Raw genomic sequence first — 19,206 nt, forward strand, 5'->3', positions numbered from 1 at the left:
GGATAAGTGAAGGTTTTTCATAAATGACAAGATAATTTTTCATTATTAGTCTTATTTATTTTAATCTATTCAAACTTATAAAATAATTACATTAAATTTAATGACTTGAAGTACAAACAAAATTACACTTACAAAAAATCAGTCATAGAGAGAAAGATACTGGTATTATAAACAAACAAATACTTATTTAATAAATAATTGAATATTTATTTTTTAGGTTTCTCTTCTTTGGAGTCTTTGACACATTTCTTGTCACAATTTTGGTCACGGATGGCTGGTTTTCCCGTATGTTCGATCTTGATGCTTCTCTCGTTGTCTTGTTTAGGAATGTTTTTTCTAGGAGCAGTGATGGTCAATACTCCATCAGATGACAATGAAGAAGAGACTTGATCAATGTCACATTGTTCTGGAATCATGTACTTGCGTACAAACTGGCGAGAGATCCATCCATGTTCATCTTGCTTCTCTTCATGTTTAGCTTCGACGACGACGAACTTATCCACGACCTTAACGTTGATCTCATCAGGTTTAAACTGTTGGACGTCTAAGATGACTTGGAATTTGTTTTTGTCTGCGTTGACTGTGGATGTGCCAGTGTCGCCTTTGCGGAGAAGTTCACCCCATGGTCGGTAATAGAGAAGCGGATTCCTGGTTCTTCTTTCCAAAGGTGCAAAGTATCGTTCCAGGATTTGAGGTGACAGAAGTTGGTCCTGGTGAAGTCCAAGGCCGAAATCCTGGTCGAAGAGTCGATGAGGACGGTCGAGATCTTCCCACCAGTCAGAGAATAACAATGGTACAAGTGCCATCTTTTTCTTCAATTAATTTCACTCCACAAATACGTATAAGGTAAGTAGTAAGAGTTGCGTAGAACGCTAAGAGTTCGCTTATGCGATGTGTTTTGTTTGCTTGCTTTGATTTGACTGTGCTCTAGCAGCAAGCGCTTGGCTTTATATATGGTCGAGCCGGGTTAACTGAAGTTTCTCGAACGTTCGAGATCGAAAACATCAATTCTATTGCAAAAAAATATTAAAAACTATTTATAATATAGTGGAAAATTAATTTATTATTCTTTATTTTATAAAATTATAAATTTTTAATTCAAAAATTGAGAAAATTATAAAAATTCATCGTTTGTTTAGAGTGAGACAGCGAGAATGTACTACGTTGGGTGATGTTTGCTGAACGTCAGAGTGTAAAAAATATATTTTTAGTGTGAAAAAGTAGCAAAAATGTGCATAAATATTGAAAAAAAGATTCTTAGATCTATAATTTATAAAATAAATTAGTTTTTGATTAAATAATTGTGGAAACTTATAAAAAAATTCATTTGTTTTGAAGGTGAAACAGAGATAGTATCTATACTCGATGTTTCTCGAATACTCTCGGCATAGTACGTTGGAAGGTTCTTGAACACAACACGATGATTGATTCTTTATAAAACGTTTTAGAACGACTAATTTTTATTTTTATTGATTGAACAACCTGAACAATTAACTTGTTATGCAAAAATAAATATAAAAACTATTCTAAATTTAAAATCCGCTATATTTACCAACAGTAACTCATTAAATTAAGTCTTAAGACCATAATTAATCTATTTACATCACAAAAGTATCAACAAATGTGTTTGGAGGTACATTTTCTTGTATTTTCACGAAAATGTTTGAAATATTTGCAAAATTATGGCATAAATTTTGAATTCTAGCTGAAAGTAAATTCTTTTATTTATCATAATAATTTCATTGTCTAAATTTGTTTTTTTGCATAGTAACAAGTTCTATATACGTGTAATAGTGTAATTCTTATTAGGGTGAATATATTTTTTGGTTTTCTAGTGTCAGTTACAAAGACGGTTAGAAATGTTTTCAGTTTGATGGTGAAGTGGAGAAGAACGGAGAAGGAACCGTCAGTTTCGCGAATTTTCTAGAGCACGTATTATCCGAGTCTTCTTTGTGTGTCATATGCTATATATTATGCATCATATACTACACACATACACAAACATATAATTATATTTTTTTTTGTACGATACGTACTGTCAGTGATAAAAAAATTACATTCCTCTTATTTACTCAATGAAATGTTCATCTGCTTGTCCATATTTTTTTTTCTGTACACATAAGATATATTATCATTTTGAAGTTCACCAGTGAAGTGTCTGATTTGAGTTCTAATATTTTTAACGTGTTTTATTTGTTTTTTATTCTTTTAATATCTAATATATTATTCAATTTTTTATTATAAATAGTTTTATATATATTACTATCTGAAGATTAATAAATATTTTTGCAAAAGCTTAAAAAGTGTAATCTACTTTTACTTTGGTAGTAATATGTCAAATAAAGCTGACATAAAACGTCTTAAATTGATAAAAATCTTATTTCAGCATAAAAAAAGATATAATTTTTCTCAGTCAGGTCCTTTACATAATAACAGGATATTGACCTTGGCGGCTAACTGTTGCTTGGAGTGAATTTTTATTTGATTTCCCTTTCAGTGGTAACCAACTGAGTCCACCAACATAGATAAAATCAATACTTTTTCCACTATGGTTTTACTTTATTTTCTACGTTTTTATTTAATTGACACACTTTATACTTGATCAATACAGTTGGTAAAATGTGCAAAAATAAAACCTCTTGTGTGTTTTAGGGATTCGAAACATCAAGCTATAAATACATACCATAATAAAATTTGTGGACTCATATGATTATGAGAAATATTACTGTATGTACATAGTTATCTGAGCATATATATATCTGTTTAGTCGATTACATCTCCAAAATAACTCTTGATAAGCGAAAAAATGCCAGCTTTATGTAACTTTATTCTAATCATCAAATAAATTTTTGATTTTGGAGTTAGGAAACATGGAGCTGAAAAAAAAATTGATTGAAAATAATGTTGAAATGGAAATAACTTTTATGAAGTTTTATTATGCAATAAATTTATAAATTTTGTATATCATTATTTGGTGTTTTTATTGATAAATTGAATGTAATCCATACTGGATGTGAATTGGTTTGACTCATTGTTCTAAAATTATTTACTTAGTAAGTGGCATATTTATTTATAAATAAACTGGATGTTTAAATTTAGTTATTTCTATTTTATAAACAATTAAAATTTTTATATGGACATATAACACTAATTTAATACATTGCAAATTAAGAGCTCAATTAAATTATTCTAGAAGAATAAATCTTAAATAATTTTATACAATGCAAATATTATATTGTATGAAAATATGTAAAATTATTATTCTTTTTTTTATGTAAATCAGTAGAAAATTTACTAAGTAATGAAAAAAATGTATTTAAAGTTATAAAATATTAATTTAATGTATCATAATTTAAATGTATGCAATAAAAATATTTATTTATATTCAATAAAAAATTTTATGAAATAAAAATAAAAACTGCTACGAATCATATTTTCTTTTAAGTTTTATTTATATAATTTTTCCTATGAGATTATTTTGTGGTAACTGTTTTATCAGATACAAGTTTTATTAAAATTTCTAATTCTGCAAATTAGTTTCTAACTTTTTCTTTTCATTGCAATAAATTTCAATGAGAAAAGTAACAAATGTTTTTGTGAAAATTGAAGTAAATGAAGATGAAGATTTTGGAATAATTTAATTTGACAGAAACAGAAAAAATTCAACTCCAACCAATAGCAAAATTCTCTTTACGTAGTTATATTTTATTATTTTCTCAAACTAATTTACTTAGTTGAAATTATTTTCCTGCCTAGCTTCTACTAAATATAACTCATTTAAATTTGGATTTATTTCCCCCAAGGAAAAGTTAATTTTTTTTTAAAAACTGGAAGGGATGATAGAAAAAAAAATCATGAACACATATTTCAAGTTAAAAATACTTGTTTATTTAATGAGAGATTCAACTGCTACAATTGAACAATAGTTATACTTTACTTTAAAAGTAAAATGAAAGACTGAATATTTAATGTCAATAGGTATTGATGATAATAAATAACCTAAACTTATCTATGACTTAAAAAAGTACAAAAAAAAATGAAATAAGTCTTTTAAAATAAATGCAAATGGCTTTCTAAGTTTATGAAGCTTCAGCTTTCTTCTCCTGCTCAGGTTCAGCGTCTCGAATGGCTGGTTTTCCAGTGTGCTCTATGTTGATCTTCCTCTCCCCTTCAATCTTTGGTTGATCTTTTCGAGGAACGATGATAGTTAAAACACCGTCTGACGAAAGTTTTGATGACACTTGATCGATATCACACTGCTCTGGAATCAGGTATCTCCGAGTAAATTGCCTGGAGATGAAGCCATGTTCGTCCTGTTTCTCTTCATGTTTTCCTTCAATCACCACTGATCGGTCAACAACCTTGACATTGATTTCTTCAGGTGCAAACTGCTGCACATCCAGAGAAACTTGGAACTGATTTTTGTCAGCTTTAACAGTAGAAGCACCACCTTGATTTTTGCGAATAAGTTCAGCCCATGGTCGTTTATAGAAAAATGGACATTTGGATGTTGATCGTGGTGTCAATGTATATTGTTGTAGGATTCTTGGTGCCAATGTCTCAGGGCGGATCCCCAGGCCAAAATCTTGATCCCAGATACTGTGAGGGCTTTCCAAATCTTCCAACCAATCGAGATATCGGAATGGATAGATGTTACACAGACTCATTGTTCTTCTTAGTTCACTTAATAGCACTATTAACAGTGATTAAATGTATTAGGATTACTTAGCGAGATGCTAACTGTTCAAATTTCTTTTTCAGACTGATGTCTCTGGCACCCTAGCAACCGTATTTATGTTATGAGTCTAGTGGCGCTGCAGATGCCGGCCGGCGAAATTTCGCGAAAAGCCTAGAAGGTTCGAGAACATTCTGTCATAAAACAAAACATTCAACTATCTGTAAAATTTAAATTTATGCATTTTTAATCTATTGATTTACAAAGATGTTTATTAGCAATGACAACTAAAATTTAAATCATTTAAATAGTCTAGTAATTATTTATATGCCTTGTGTATTTTTAGAGATACAAAAACCTATTGATTTTTTCAGATAAATGTGTTTTTTAGGCTTACTTTGACCTTCTAGGATGTTCTCTAAGGTTAATGGAAATCTTCGCATTGGAATATAATACTTTTATTTAGATCATAGTCCAAATATTTAATCGTAAAAATAACGATACATTCAAGTATACTTTGTACTTCAAGTCATTACCGAGATACATTCGTGGCAGCACTTACTTATTTCAAATAAAACATTTAGGAGGTATAAAAATATTTGAATTTAACATAATCGGAAATATTTTCAATTTAACGTAATCAGAAATCATATATGTATGTATCTCATGTCAACAACCAACAGATTCATCATCGAGAATGTTCACGAGTATTCCATTGTTATTTTTATCAATAGAATTAAAAGAAAAAAAAAAATTATTTATATGACATGCAAATTAAATGATATTTTAATTGTAAATAAGACTTAGAAGTTAAATTATATTAATATCAATGAATCGTTAATTAAAAAAATGTACGTTTTTTTCATAGAACGTTCTCAAAACGTTGAGAAAACGATTGCTCTCGAACTTCGCAGATGGCCCTCCGGTGCTATATAAACCGGGACGACGTCAACACCCGTCAGTTGAGAAATTGCAAAGCAACAGTGAACTTCAAAACTTTAAAAAGTTATTTTAAACGTATCTAAGTGTACAACACTAAATGCGATCAAGGATGTCTATCGTACCAAAATTGTTCTCTCATTGGTGGGAAACCTTGGATCGTCCACATCGTTTGATGGATCAACATTTTGGCATGACGTTGAATCCTGATCGAGTATTCAGAGAAGTCGATCGTGCCTTCAGAGATTTTGATCGTCATTTTCCATCAGTCTACTACAGACCATGGGCAGATCTCATGAGAGAAAATGACAATAGAGGATGTTCAGTTGTCAAAGCAGACAAGGATAAATTCCAAGTCACCTTGGACGTCCAGCAGTTCAAGCCTGAAGAAGTCAACGTTAAGATCGTGGACAACTGTGTCGTTGTTGAAGGCAAACACGAAGAGAAACAGGACGATCATGGTATGATCTCCAGACAGTTTGTCAGGAAATACATGATTCCAGAACAGTGTGACATTGAGAAAACCACCAGTACGTTGTCATCAGATGGAGTACTTACCATCACAGCTCCTAGAAAACCAGAAGCTCTGGAATCAAAGAAAGAAAAACCTATCAAGATTGAACATACTGGAAAACCTGCTGTGGAAAATCGAGAAGAACCAAAGAGGATTGCCCAGGCACAGTAAAGTCATTTCATTTCATTTTTGTAATTTAAATTATTCATATTGTTTAAAATGAAACTGTTCATTTTTGTATTTTTTTCATAAGTTTATATTAAATTTTTAATAGCTTTAAAGTTCTCGTATGTACAACGTATTCGTACTATTACTCAGACTGTGTTATGTAAAGTTGTTTGATGTGTAAATTATGATGGCGTAAATAAATAATAAAAAATTTTCCCATATAAAAATAATTATTGTTGTCTTTATTTCAATAAAACAATCCTGTCCTCTACCTTTATCCTTTCATTTGAAGATTATTTTTTTTTAATAATTAAATATTTTTAATCAATTATTGAATTTTTAATTTAAATAATCGGATTTCAAATAGAATTACAAGTATTTATTTTATTAGACTGTTCAACATTTATTGTTATTGAATAGCTAGTTACATAATATTTAAAAAAAAAATTTTTCCTTACTTTTAAACATCTCATTCACATTCATAAATAAAATTATAATTGGCTTTCGAATTGAAAATATTTCTTTAATTTACTTTTATTCAATTTATTATCTGGAGTAAATAATTTCAATAATTTTATAAATGAACAGCTTCAGCAAAAATTTATTATATTGATTTTTATTTTGTTACTTAGAGTTTAAAAATAAAAACTTCTATTTTTATGTAAATCAACTATTAGTTATTTAATTTCTATCTTAAACTTTGATTTTTAAATTCTATGTCAAGTTATTCACCTTGAAGTTTATTGTACTTTTACCTATGACGATCAAACATATTCGATACGTGTGAATTCTATCTACAAACGATTGTAAACGTTTGGTTAAAGTACTACAGAGAATGAAAGTGAATAGTAAGATCAATAAATGGAATTAATTGTAAGTAAGTCTTAAAATTGTAATAGTAATTGATGATGTACAGCTGAAAATTTTTTTAAGTTGATTTTTGTTAAGCAAATTTTATTTATTTACCATTTAATGACAAAACGTTGTGTGTCGTTACAAATGAGAAATTTGAAATGGTGCTATTAACGCCACCTTGTGAATAAAAAATGAACTAAAAAGGTAAACAAACATTCCATTTTTTAAATTATATCAATTGATCAAAAAACATAAGAAGATAGCAACATAATAAATAAATATAAGTTAAATAAATAAAAATTAAATTTTCTGTGAACAAGTTTAAGTTTAATTAACAAATTTATAAAAAATCGATTATTATGGTATTCATATAATTAATAAAAAAATTAATGATTTTTATTTTTTGATAGGTTAAATTATCAGCTTATTAAATCCAATAAAATTTGAGTTTTTACAATTTAATTAAAAAATGTATCATTATTTTTTGATAAAGTCAGTAATGCTCAAAAGCCATTGAACTCCGTCTATCTACGCGTTCGAGAATGCTCGAAACACAACGAGAATTGTGTAGCATGTTCTATACATACATCATGTATCACAACACTAATTAATTATTTATGTAATGATTTTTTGTAATAAATTATTGAGTTATTTAAAATGTATTAAAATGTATAAAATTCATCATTTATTACTCAATTATTATTTTTTTCCATTTTTTAATTCATTTTTCAGCGCTGCGAACATTCTCGAGGCTTCAGTTATCAAGACAGTTCTAGGCATTTCTCGTGCTCCAATCCCCCCACTCTATCCAACTGGCTCAAGTCTATAAAACCGGCGCACTCCGCGGTACTCCATCAGTCTGAAAACAAATCAATAAGTGAATACTTCTAAGCAAATTATATTTGCGCCTTACCTTATCTCTTGTGAGATATTACTGTAATTTGTGAAGTGATAAGTGAGAATATCAAGTACAAACATGTCTCTCATTCCGATGTTATTTTCTAACTGGTGGGAAGACCTAGATCGACCACATCATCTTTTTGATCAACATTTTGGACTTGGATTGAACACCCATGATCTTGCTCGTGAATTAAGATCAGAGCCAAGTTTACTAGTGTTTCGTCCAGGAAGAAGACACCACCAGTACCATCCTTATGAAAAATCCATCGCTCGTCGCTCAACTGGAGGAGTATCTACTCTACAAGCTGACAAAAATAAATTTCAAGTAAGCTTGGATGTTCAGCAATTCGCTCCCGAGGAAATCAACGTCAAAGTGTCGGGACGTCATGTCATTGTAGAAGGAAAGCATGAAGAAAAACAAGATGAACATGGTTTTATTTCTCGACAATTTGTGCGCAGATACATGATTCCAGAACAGTGCGACATCGATCAAGTGGAATCACATCTTTCAAGCGATGGAGTCCTCACCATCATGGCGCCCAAAAAGAAAGCGCTGGAAGATAAATCAGAGAGATCCATTCCAATCCACCAAACTGGTCAGCCAGCAATTACTGATGCTGAATCTGCCAAGGGTAGTGAATCTAAAGAATCACCACCTCACAAGACTCCAGTAACTAGAGCTCAGGAAAAAGCGTCAAAGACTGTTAAAGCAGCTTAAAAATATCTTATAAGTTAGACTTTTTCATTTTCATTCATTTTTAATTTATTTATCATTTCTCATGTTATAAACATGTCAGTTTTTTGTGATAAACTATAAAAATTTTAAGAAAGTATTCTAAATAACTTGTTTCGTACAAATAGATGTATGACTTATGTAAGATTGTTTTGTATTAGAATTTTTCTAATAAAATGTGTGACTTAAAAATTAAAAAATGCCTTATTATTTACTTTTTTTTAAATTTAAAGTCTTGTAAAGAAGTCTGATGATTAAACGACAATATTTAATAATTTTTATTGTAAATAATTGGAATTTTTTATTTGACACATAAAGCTGATAAAAAAAAGCATGTATTTTTGCAAAATACATCTATTTTGAAAACTTCTATAGATTTTTCAATGAAAGAGATTTAAAATGCATACATGTCCATATCACTTAAAAATTTCATTAAAAAAAATAAAAACTATTGTTAACAACAAAATATATATTTGGCCAAACTGTTCTAAATAATAAATTAAAAAATAATTTGTTTTGAGTGTAATTATAATACATAGCTAGCAGTAAATGAATTTAATATTTACTCACAAAAAAATAATTAAATTTTCTACAACAATAATCCTTTATTCTTTATATTTTGTATATTTTCAATATTCACAGTAAATAAATAAATTGATTAATAATAAATAAAATAATTGGAAAAAAAGTTTCAATACTTTGATGTGATAGCAAATTTTGGAAAGTAAAGTTAAAATACATCAAATAAATCCATTAATTTATTTATTTTAGTGAATATAATAAAAATTTTTAATAAATACATCATTTTAATATAATTATTGAAAAAACAGCAATTTAAATTTGAAAAAGTTCATTACACTCACTATTGAGCTTTCAAATATGTATATTTACTGTCAATACATGAATGTATCGTGTCAACATCATACCTCAATATGCAATAACATAGAAATGTTGAAAAAAATAAATGATTATTTTTAAATAATTGACTCATAATGATCATACTTATTGCCAGATCTTACTTGTATACTATTTATATATAAATTCAATTATATGAATCATCATTTGCAATGTAAAAGTGTTTCTAGACTTCATAAATTTTAGGTTATCTGAAGATAATTGTTATAAAAAAATTATTCTTCATCAAAGTGATAACAAATAACATTTGATATATAAGAATAAGCACGTGATTATTTTCTATCTACTATGTATTTATAACTCAGTATAAGTTAGTATTGAGTGTCATTACTCTTCTTGTTTAGCTGTAAAGTTTTAGGTTAACCTTTTTGAAGTAAACCACAAACAGAAAAGAAATGTGATATTTAAAAAATAATTCATAAAATTCATAACACTGAACAATATATAATTCTAAATCATGGATACCACTGTAAATACCGTGGAAAATGATTATACAGAAATAGTTCAAAGACTATCAACCAAACAAAAATGGGCTTTTGGTGTAGGTCATGTTTTAAATGACATTTGTGCATCCATGTGGTTTACGTACTTAATTGTATTCTTTCATTTTGTACTGGGATTTGATCCTGTTTCGTCAGGGATTGTTTTATTAATTGGTCAAGTAGCTGATGCTTTCTCTACACCATTTATTGGCTTACAATCTGATAAAGATGATGATTTTTGGCTGTGCAAATATGGAAAGAGGAAAACATGGCATTTAATAGGTATAAAACTAAATATTTAAAATTATTTTACTATATACGTTTGATCATATTTCACCATACTAATAAAAAAATAATTTTATTTAATTTTCATGTTCCAGGAACAATATGTGTGATTGTCAGTTTTCCATTCATATTTTCTCCATGTATTAATTGCAATCATACACATAAATGGGCACAATTAGTTTATTATTCAGCTTTTATAATCATTTTTCAATTTGGTTGGGCGGCTGTTCAAATTTCTCATTTATCTTTGATACCAGATCTTACTCCAACAGAGCATGAAAGGACAGAGTTGACAGTAATCAGGTAATAATTAGTGATCAATGAATATTAACAAACCATGGAGCATTAGTTAATGGAAAGTAATGTATAATCAAAAAATTAACATTTGTTAATTTTCAAAGACGACGCTGTGTATTGAATGTTCACAATACTTCATCAAATATTTATAAGATTACTTTATAATCGACGATATTGATTACAAATCACAGACGAGTAATAAATTATTTAATGTTTTAGGTATATTTTTACGGTATTTTCAAATGTGTTTGTTTATTGTATTACTTGGGCAGTATTACATATAACAAGTGAAAATTCTACGAATCAAATTGGACCAAATGATGTATATAAATTTCAACATATTGTAATAATCGGAATAGTAATTGGTACAATTGCATCAATTGTATTTCATACTTTCACTCGAGAAGGTGTTCGTGATTCTAGTGGTAATATATTGGAAATTATAAAATCTATTAATCAATCAATGCATTTATTAAAATTGTAATTATAAATTTGTTAGGCCTTATTCGTCGAGAACAACGATCAGCCTCATCGTATTTAAAAGACATTAAATTTTATCAGGTTGCTGGAGTTTACATGCCAACAAGATTATTTGTAAATATATCACAAATATATATGCCAATATATCTTCACGAGAGTTTGAAGATGCCAGCAACAGCATTGGCTATAATACCTTTGATAATGTACCTGAGTAGCTTTAAAGTATCATTAGTTATTGAAAAAATTAACACTAAATTGGGACGAAAAGTTGCTTATTCCATCGGAGTGACTCTGGGTTTATTGGCATGTGTATGGATATGGTTCGGTCAAGGAAAGACTTTTATCAACTATGAAATATACCCTGTATCATTATTATTAGGTAAAATATACTGTCATATTAATTATATTAATTAATAATTGAGGTTTGTTGATAAAAAAGTAACAATTGTTTTTAATTATTTGACTAATTAAGGTGCCAGTGGATCTATTATGCTGGTGACAAGTCTTGGGGTGACAGCAGATCTAATTGGTCACAATGTAGACAGTAGTGCATTTGTATTTGGTGCTATGAGCTTTACAGATAAACTATGTAACGGAGTTGTTGTGATGATAATTCAATATGTGTGAGTACTATTTTTGATAAGAAATCAAGTTCATATGAATCTACTGCCACATTATATTAAATATTGTATGAAATTGATCAAATAAGATGTGTTATCATTGGTAATGAAACAATCAAATAGATCGTAAAAAGATTAGCTATGAAAAAAGTTTAGTTTACTAGTGCTTATGGGCACAATTGGCAGTAATATCGTATTTTTTTGTTTTAAGTTTGATGATATTTAGTAAGATAATCATGTTAAAAATTCCATTAAATATAAATAATGAAGTATAATAATTTTTACTAATTTACACTTGGAAGTTAAAAACGGATAGCTGAAATGTTTGTCTTATGGACGTAGATTATTTTTTTAAGGTTAATAATTATTGCAAAAGTATTTATAAAGTGGTACTTTAATGTTAAATTTGTTTTAACCAGACGATGCACTAAAAATTGTCCAACTTATTATCGAGACGTTCTGAGTTTCGTTTGTGGAGGAGCAGCTTTAATTGGATTCATTATGTTGATGTCCATCAAGAAAAATTCAGATCATAATTCTGGTAAGTTACTAATTCACATTTTTTTCTATAATTTGAACAATTTTTAGACTCTAACAATAAGAAAAGAACTATTCCAATTCTCTGTTTATTTGATTTCAACTTCTTATTTTCAAATATTAATCTCATATTAAAAATTCTGATTTTTTAAAACACTTGAAATATAAAGTTTTAACTGCTCATTAGACTGAACGCATGTTTCTGAGAAACTTTGCAGCATATGTTTTTGCATGAAGTTAAAATCTGCATTTTTAACATGAAATTTCTTTACTGTAATAGTACTATGATTAGTAAATATTCAATGATTATGAGTACTAATTCAACAATTTCTGAACATGAGAAGGAAACAAATTTAAATATTAAGTACGTGTCTTGAATAATATAATTTATGATACATCTTTTCAAAGCTTTATGTTTTGTTTTTAATTTCTAAGTATTTTTATACAGTTTTCCAATGCTTTTTTATTGATTCATAGGCTTTTAAATTTATAGAATTTTCAGTATATACTATATAATTTGTGAATATTTTAAACAGTAGATATTTGTCTGTAGAAATCAATCACTGTTCTTAGATATTTTTTTAATGCAAACGCTATGATAGACATTGGAAATAAGTAATAATACATTTTACACCTAGGGAAGGAAAATAGTCTAGCTCAAACCACGTGTAAAATTGATCGATCAAACGAAGTGTCTCGTTCGAAGATGATAGTATTGTAGATCTTTAGAGTTCAAATGATAGTTTTTTCTTTCTTTTTTTTTTTAAATATCCATTTATGTGGCATGTAAATACATAATATTTTTCTTTCGTATATATTCTACATTCATTTATTTAAATTTTAACGAAACATACATAGAATGTAACTAAATTATCTTTACATTTACAAAGAAGAACACTCATCACTTAGGTAATATTATTTAAACATACTTTCAACACCCTTATGCATTTTTTCTTATTTATCTCTCAGAATAACTAATGCAAACTGATCATTCTGAGCTTGAATGGGTTTATTATAAAACTTGAAAAATACTTGAGAATTAGGTGAACAGCCAGCACTGCGCTTTACAGTCGCAATGTCTACTCCCCGCTTGTACGCTGCTGATACTGCGCATGTCATGTACTATGAGCAGTGAATTGATTGGTCTCTATACCAGCTTTACTCAAAAATTCCTTCATCCAATGTCCTATTGTTTGTGACGATGCTGCTCCAAAGAGTTTCATTGTTGTAAGAAATCATCTCCTTGTTTCCTTATTTTGATGTTCCTTAATACATTCTATATATCCTAATATTGCGGAAGCTACACATAAGCCAGGACGCTCTTGGAAAAAAGATAACACCAACTCTGGTTGAAATGATCCAGGTCTTGAAGTCTTTAATAATTCCGTAATTTTAATTTTTATTCCCATGCTAGACTTTTCTGTTATCTATATTTATGCTAGCTAGAGTTTGGAGTCTCTGAGCGGTTGCCAGCGCCAGCAATGTTGCTAATCTCTCAGAGATTTCCTTTAATTTTAAGTCTCTATTTGCAGCCAGTCTCTCAATGTGTGCAAGAACTGGAGCCACATCCCAAGTTGTAAAATATTTAGGCTTAGAGTTGTGTTAAGTGAACTATAATTCGTCCCTTTCATAAACTCAGTATTCAAAAATTTTATAATATTAGTCATTTCAGTCTGATAAGGATCCCATCCATATGTGTGAGCAAATTCCCACGAACGTTTGATGCTGCATTTGTATTGCTTGAGGGTTGATTTAGCAATTGACTTCACTACTACATCCGTTTCCTCTTCTGCTAAATTTCTTCTTACATATGACGACCTGATAACTTGCCAGCCACTAGGGAAAGCTCGGATGCTAGGGGATGGCTCATATTCCTGCAAGGAGATAACAAGAGTTTGTCATGAGGTTTAAATGTTCCCATTCCGAATCGATATTCTCATTACGTGATGCTTTATCAGCATCTATATTATCGGATGAAGCAATATATAAGGCTTTTAACCAGACTGTCCTTTCCTCACACCATTTCCAGATTTCTCTGGCGAGCTCACTAAGATGCACTAATTGAACACCTCCAGCTTTGTTCACATATGAAATGGCTGTTGTATTATCTAGTCTTAATAAAATTTCACATTTTGATAACTCAGATGCAAAACATTTCATTGCAAAAAGAGCAGCTTTTAATTCAAGAAAATTTATGTGTTTCTTCTTCTCTTGCTCATCCCAATAACCTGAAGTCTTTATACCATTGCAATAACAGCTCCATCCAGACAGAGATGCATCCGAGAATATTTCTAAGCAATAATTTTGACTCCTTATTGGATTGATACCAATCCTTGCATTCTCCTTCCACCAGAGCAAATCTTCTATCAGCCAGTCAGCTATCAAAATCTTTTCTTCGTAGTTTCCTCCTTGTATCAACAATGATATGTACTTCTGTCGTTCTAATCTCTTGCAGTGCATAACACCATAAGCCACCGCTAGGCATGCTGCAGTCAATACTCCTAAAAATTCTGCAAATTTCTGTATCTTGTATTCTTTCCCCACCTTGAATTCATTCACTAGCTGTATTATTTGTTGTTTCTTCTTGTCTGGTAGGTTAAGTGAAAAATTGACAGAATCAATAATAAAACTCAGATACTTGCATTTCTATTTAGCAACTACACAACTTTTCTTGTAGTTTATAACACTAGCAGTACAACACTAGCAGCATGCCCTCAGTCCTCAATTTATTGACCACTGGCTTCATTAATTTAGTGAAAAAATATGGACTTGTACATAAACCGAAAGGTAGACAGGTAAACTCGAATAATTTGTCCTCAAATCTGAATCTAAGAAACTTCCTATGGTCTCTATATATAGGTACCAGAAAATAGGCATCTTTGAGATCTAAAGATCCTAAAAAATCTTCCCGAGATAACAAACCAATAACAGATTTTATGTCCTCTAATTTAAAATGAAGTGGCTCGATAAATTTGTTTAATTTTTTGAGATTGAATATGAAATGGCTTGTACCATCAGGTTTTAGTATGAGACAATAAGTCGAGATAAACTGATCATCGCTCTATTCACACTCTTCAACGGACCCTTTCTTCAACAACTCATTAACTTCTACTCTAATCTTTTTTGTCTCATTGACTGAAAATATTTTTTCAGCTGGACTAGTATTCTGATATGGTGTCGTTCTAAAAAGAATCTTATAACCACCTAGATTTTCTAAAATATATCTATCTGTAGTAATTTCTTTCCATCTTTCTATAAAAAACCTTAAACGTCTTGCTGGCTTTTGTACCTTATTTATTTCTTTGACGAGCGGTTGTTGGATCGTGTCGACGTTCTCGATGAACTCTGTGTTCTGTGATACATCTTTGGCTTGAATCTAAGCAGACGACGTTTTGGTTGTTGACCCACCTGACGAAACCCCGTAGGTAACGTATTTCACGTTTTTCTGGTTCCGTATATTTGATGTTTTTGATGTAGATTTATCCTTCATGTCTGCACATGCCTTTTCAATTTCTTTTACATCTTTAACTTTGTCTTTTAAATTATCTCCATAGAGCCACTCATCTGAAAACATTGTGTCCACCATCGGTTTAATGTTCTTATTTAATTGCGGGGTGATAAAAGATTTTCTGGCCACGGATTGCTGATAATACACATCAGTCAGAATTCGTCCTGCATGTGTTATGCACTCTACAAATTCTTGATCCAATTCTTCATGTCCAGCCTCGATAATCATAGAGACTGCTCCACCTAATGCCGATAAGGCAGTTCCAACACAATTTTGTGTATCTATAAAATGTTGTTCCCTTTTCTTTGAAATCTCTGACAATAATGCAACTATTTCAAGATTCAATTTAGGAGCTTTTGTATAGAACTGTCCTTTTCTATTGTACAGTTCTATAACGGCTTTCTTTTTCTTTTCTGGAAATCCCTCTTTCTTCCATTTTAACCATGTATTCATCAATTCTGGATGATATGTTACATCTTTGAACTCATTTTCATTAGGTTCTATTCTTAAAACTTTTAAAGCATTGTCTTCTAATACTGAGTCTTTATCAGCATCTTCCTTCTTAACATTGTCTATGATTTGAATTTCCTCTTCTTCCTCTACAAAAACAAAAGAGATACAGAAAAAACTTTAGAGGGTAGCACTTGTTGTGCGACTGATGAAAATTCATTCTTATTGAATCTTTTTTCATCATCACCCTATATAGTCATATAGACTTGACAACTTTTAAAAGCACTTTTTGTGCAAATTATTGTCTTAAATAGCAAGATGCTATGGTCGTATGGACCACATGCTTTTTTAACTTCCCATTAGAAGTTATTGTAATTGGGTCGATTGGTGAAATTTGAATTTTCATTAAATCTCCATGTTTCAAGATATTTGCAAGCATACTGACATATTTTTAGAATGATGTGTGTGTGTACGTATGTATGTGTGTGTGTATGTATGTATGTATGTATGTGTGTATGTATGTATGTATGTACGGACGTCAGCATTTTTTTCGTTTTCGATATCTTAAGAACGGATCAAGATATCAACTTGAACCAAAATTAATTCGAAAGATATTATTATAAAGAAGACTTGAAAGAAATTTGAACGAATTCGATAGAGCCGTTTTTTTTTATAACAAAATAACTAATAAAAAAATGAAAAGATTAGCTATTTAAAATACTTTTAAGCCAAACAATAACAATTTCATTTGAAAATTAAGTTGATATTGACTAGACATTATTGTTCACAACCAAATATGACTCTTAGCAATCACGCATTGTTTATAACAATGTAAATTTGTTATAAACAATTGAAAATTGTATTTATCGATTAACTGATGCGTATATTACATGGATTTGGATGTTTTCAACAAACATTGATTACAACTATTTAAATTTGTTATAAACAATTACTAATGGTAAGTTCGTCGTTTTAGCACAGACAAAGTGTGCTCAGACTTATTTTTTTCTCTTGAATAGTCTTTTGTATTTTCTCTTTTTGAGACTCTACTAAAGACTGCACAATCTTTGTGAGGTTTCCTACCTCACTTTTTAGGTTATCCATGGTTTCATCTATTCTACGTTTTCTATGTTTATTCCTTGATCGTAAACGAGTTCTCGATCGAGAACGCTTACTTCTTTTATGATCTGGCATTGTTGTTTAACTCCGAATTATGATTTTTATGAAAAATTAATTAACTTAGCTCAAAATACGTCTTGATTCGTTGGCACAACAAAACAATATGAGATGGCAGTGGGCCCAGTGGCGGGAGGAGGGCGCCACATCTTCCTTTTTTGAATGATGTTTTAGCTCTAAACGTTGTGTTTTGAAGCATGACTACAATACTATCATCGAAGAACGAGACACAAGTATAATTACAACCCGAGCCGAAAGCGAGGATAGTAAACACGTGGTTTAAACTAGTCTAATTGTCTTCCCTAGGGCTGAATATGATTTTTCGTCATACCTGCGTGGAAATTTCAACCCCTCTCCAATGGAAAAGTGAACTTTCCGTGTGAGTATGACGAAAAATCACTTTATTATTCCTATTACTAGACACTTTTTTTTTAGAAATAGTTTTTTATTGATATAAAAATAGTTAACACATGACTGATTACAATGGTTCAACAAGTGAAAACTTAATAACTAGATCACCTAAAAATTATTAATCATAACTATGCGAATAAATTGACAGCATATAGTCTGTGCTTAGGATTCTGATAATATTTAGTCTGCATAAGTATTAATTACGGAGTCTAAGTAAACTTTATCAGTTTGTACATTATTAATAGGTGAAACATAAAGCGTGGAAAAAATATAATCACATGTTGATACAAAAAAAACCACTTAAGATATGTTATAAACATAAATACCACTAAGGGCATGGTCAGCATTCGGGGTTCCGAGCTGACTTTACAAAAAGATATCGAGACCCATTACTAGACACCATATCAATTATTGGATAGGTAGAAAATCTTCAGCTGATTTCTCAATTGAAGGAAACAGATTTTATTGTATACTCAATTATACAATGATTGTAACAAATTGTAGGGTAACTTACGGAATAGTTAATCATCATGAATGATAAAAGAGTAAATAAATTGATTTATTTGTTTTTTCTTTTTAATTATTTTATGTAACGCCAATCCTTATTGTGGGTGTAAGAATAACTACATGAAGATAATATATATTTATGGAGTATTATTGATTCAATAATTAAACATTTTATTTGCTTTGCTACAAAAAATATTTGTTATTGTTAATAAACATGGTTTAGGGACGAATGTTTATCATGCATATTAGTTATTTTGATTGAATTGAAATATCAATAGATTTGAATAAAAGATCTGTAATGATGATAACATCTCTAATTATGAAGTAACACATTATTCATAGCAAAACTTAGTACATAAGACGATTACATCTCAAATATTATTTTAAATAGTTAAAGATTAGTAGCTGATATAATTCATTTTTTTCATTTAAATAAATCTGTTCTTTATAAATTATTAATTGATATTAATCTGCACAAACATAATAATTATTCACGAATTTCGCGTAAAACATTAATTTGGTTCACACTTATCGGCATTCTTTTTCTATTATTTTTAATAATAGGAATCAATTTCCATTTTGATTTAAAGTTGATAAACATTTCAACAAAGAAGCTCAAAGTTGCACTGATTAATCCAACGGCCAGAACTAAGAAACTAAACGTCAAATTTTCTAGTTTAATGGGATGAAAATCTTCGTTTGATTTTGCTTCGGCAATTATTGAATTGTGAGACACATTTTTTATCAGATTATC

The 19,206-nt window shown here is 29.7% G+C and overlaps 5 protein-coding genes across 6 annotated transcripts in view; 3 read left to right on the forward strand and 2 right to left on the reverse strand.

Annotated features, from left to right (window-relative positions):
* Positions 1-42: 42 nt before the first annotated feature.
* Positions 43-937, reverse strand: LOC118066376 (protein lethal(2)essential for life-like). The gene has a single exon (XM_035082366.1). It carries the CDS (start codon positions 804-806, stop codon positions 207-209), a length of 600 nt encoding a protein of 199 aa, XP_034938257.1. The 5' UTR covers positions 807-937; the 3' UTR covers positions 43-206.
* A 2,931-nt stretch (positions 938-3,868) lies between these two features.
* Positions 3,869-4,782, reverse strand: LOC118066377 (protein lethal(2)essential for life-like). Its single transcript, XM_035082367.1, has one exon. The coding sequence runs from the start codon at positions 4,665-4,667 to the stop codon at positions 4,080-4,082; it is 588 nt and encodes a 195-aa protein (XP_034938258.1). The 5' UTR covers positions 4,668-4,782; the 3' UTR covers positions 3,869-4,079.
* Positions 4,783-5,049: 267 nt separating this feature from the next.
* LOC118066378 (protein lethal(2)essential for life-like) lies at positions 5,050-6,526 on the forward strand. The gene is made up of 2 exons (XM_035082368.1): positions 5,050-5,262; positions 5,544-6,526. The coding sequence occupies exon 2, from the start codon at positions 5,715-5,717 to the stop codon at positions 6,297-6,299; it is 585 nt and encodes a 194-aa protein (XP_034938259.1). The 5' UTR covers positions 5,050-5,262; positions 5,544-5,714; the 3' UTR covers positions 6,300-6,526.
* Positions 6,527-7,991: 1,465 nt separating this feature from the next.
* LOC118066366 (protein lethal(2)essential for life-like) lies at positions 7,992-8,989 on the forward strand. The gene has a single exon (XM_035082357.1). It carries the CDS (start codon positions 8,128-8,130, stop codon positions 8,767-8,769), a length of 642 nt encoding a protein of 213 aa, XP_034938248.1. The 5' UTR covers positions 7,992-8,127; the 3' UTR covers positions 8,770-8,989.
* A 791-nt stretch (positions 8,990-9,780) lies between these two features.
* The window catches only part of LOC118066356 (major facilitator superfamily domain-containing protein 12-like), a 31,907-nt gene continuing 22,481 nt past the window's right edge, over positions 9,781-19,206 (forward strand). Inside the window, exons 1-7 of one of the 2 annotated variants that reach the window (XM_035082344.1) lie at positions 9,781-10,463; positions 10,562-10,769; positions 10,983-11,188; positions 11,263-11,622; positions 11,716-11,866; positions 12,283-12,404; positions 18,191-18,407. In XM_035082344.1, coding sequence (XP_034938235.1) covers positions 10,157-10,463; positions 10,562-10,769; positions 10,983-11,188; positions 11,263-11,622; positions 11,716-11,866; positions 12,283-12,404; positions 18,191-18,201 — 1,365 coding nt within the window. In that variant the 5' untranslated portion in view covers positions 9,781-10,156 and the 3' untranslated portion in view covers positions 18,202-18,407. Of the gene's footprint in view, positions 10,464-10,561; positions 10,770-10,982; positions 11,189-11,262; positions 11,623-11,715; positions 11,867-12,282; positions 12,405-18,190; positions 18,408-19,206 lie in introns of those variants that run through there. The other variant, XM_035082343.1, reaches the window with a different exon arrangement.

Source organism: Chelonus insularis, unplaced genomic scaffold, assembly GCF_013357705.1.
Source record: "Chelonus insularis isolate UGA/USDA-ARS -01 unplaced genomic scaffold, ASM1335770v1 contig_33_pilon, whole genome shotgun sequence".
NCBI lineage: Eukaryota > Metazoa > Arthropoda > Insecta > Hymenoptera > Braconidae > Chelonus > Chelonus insularis.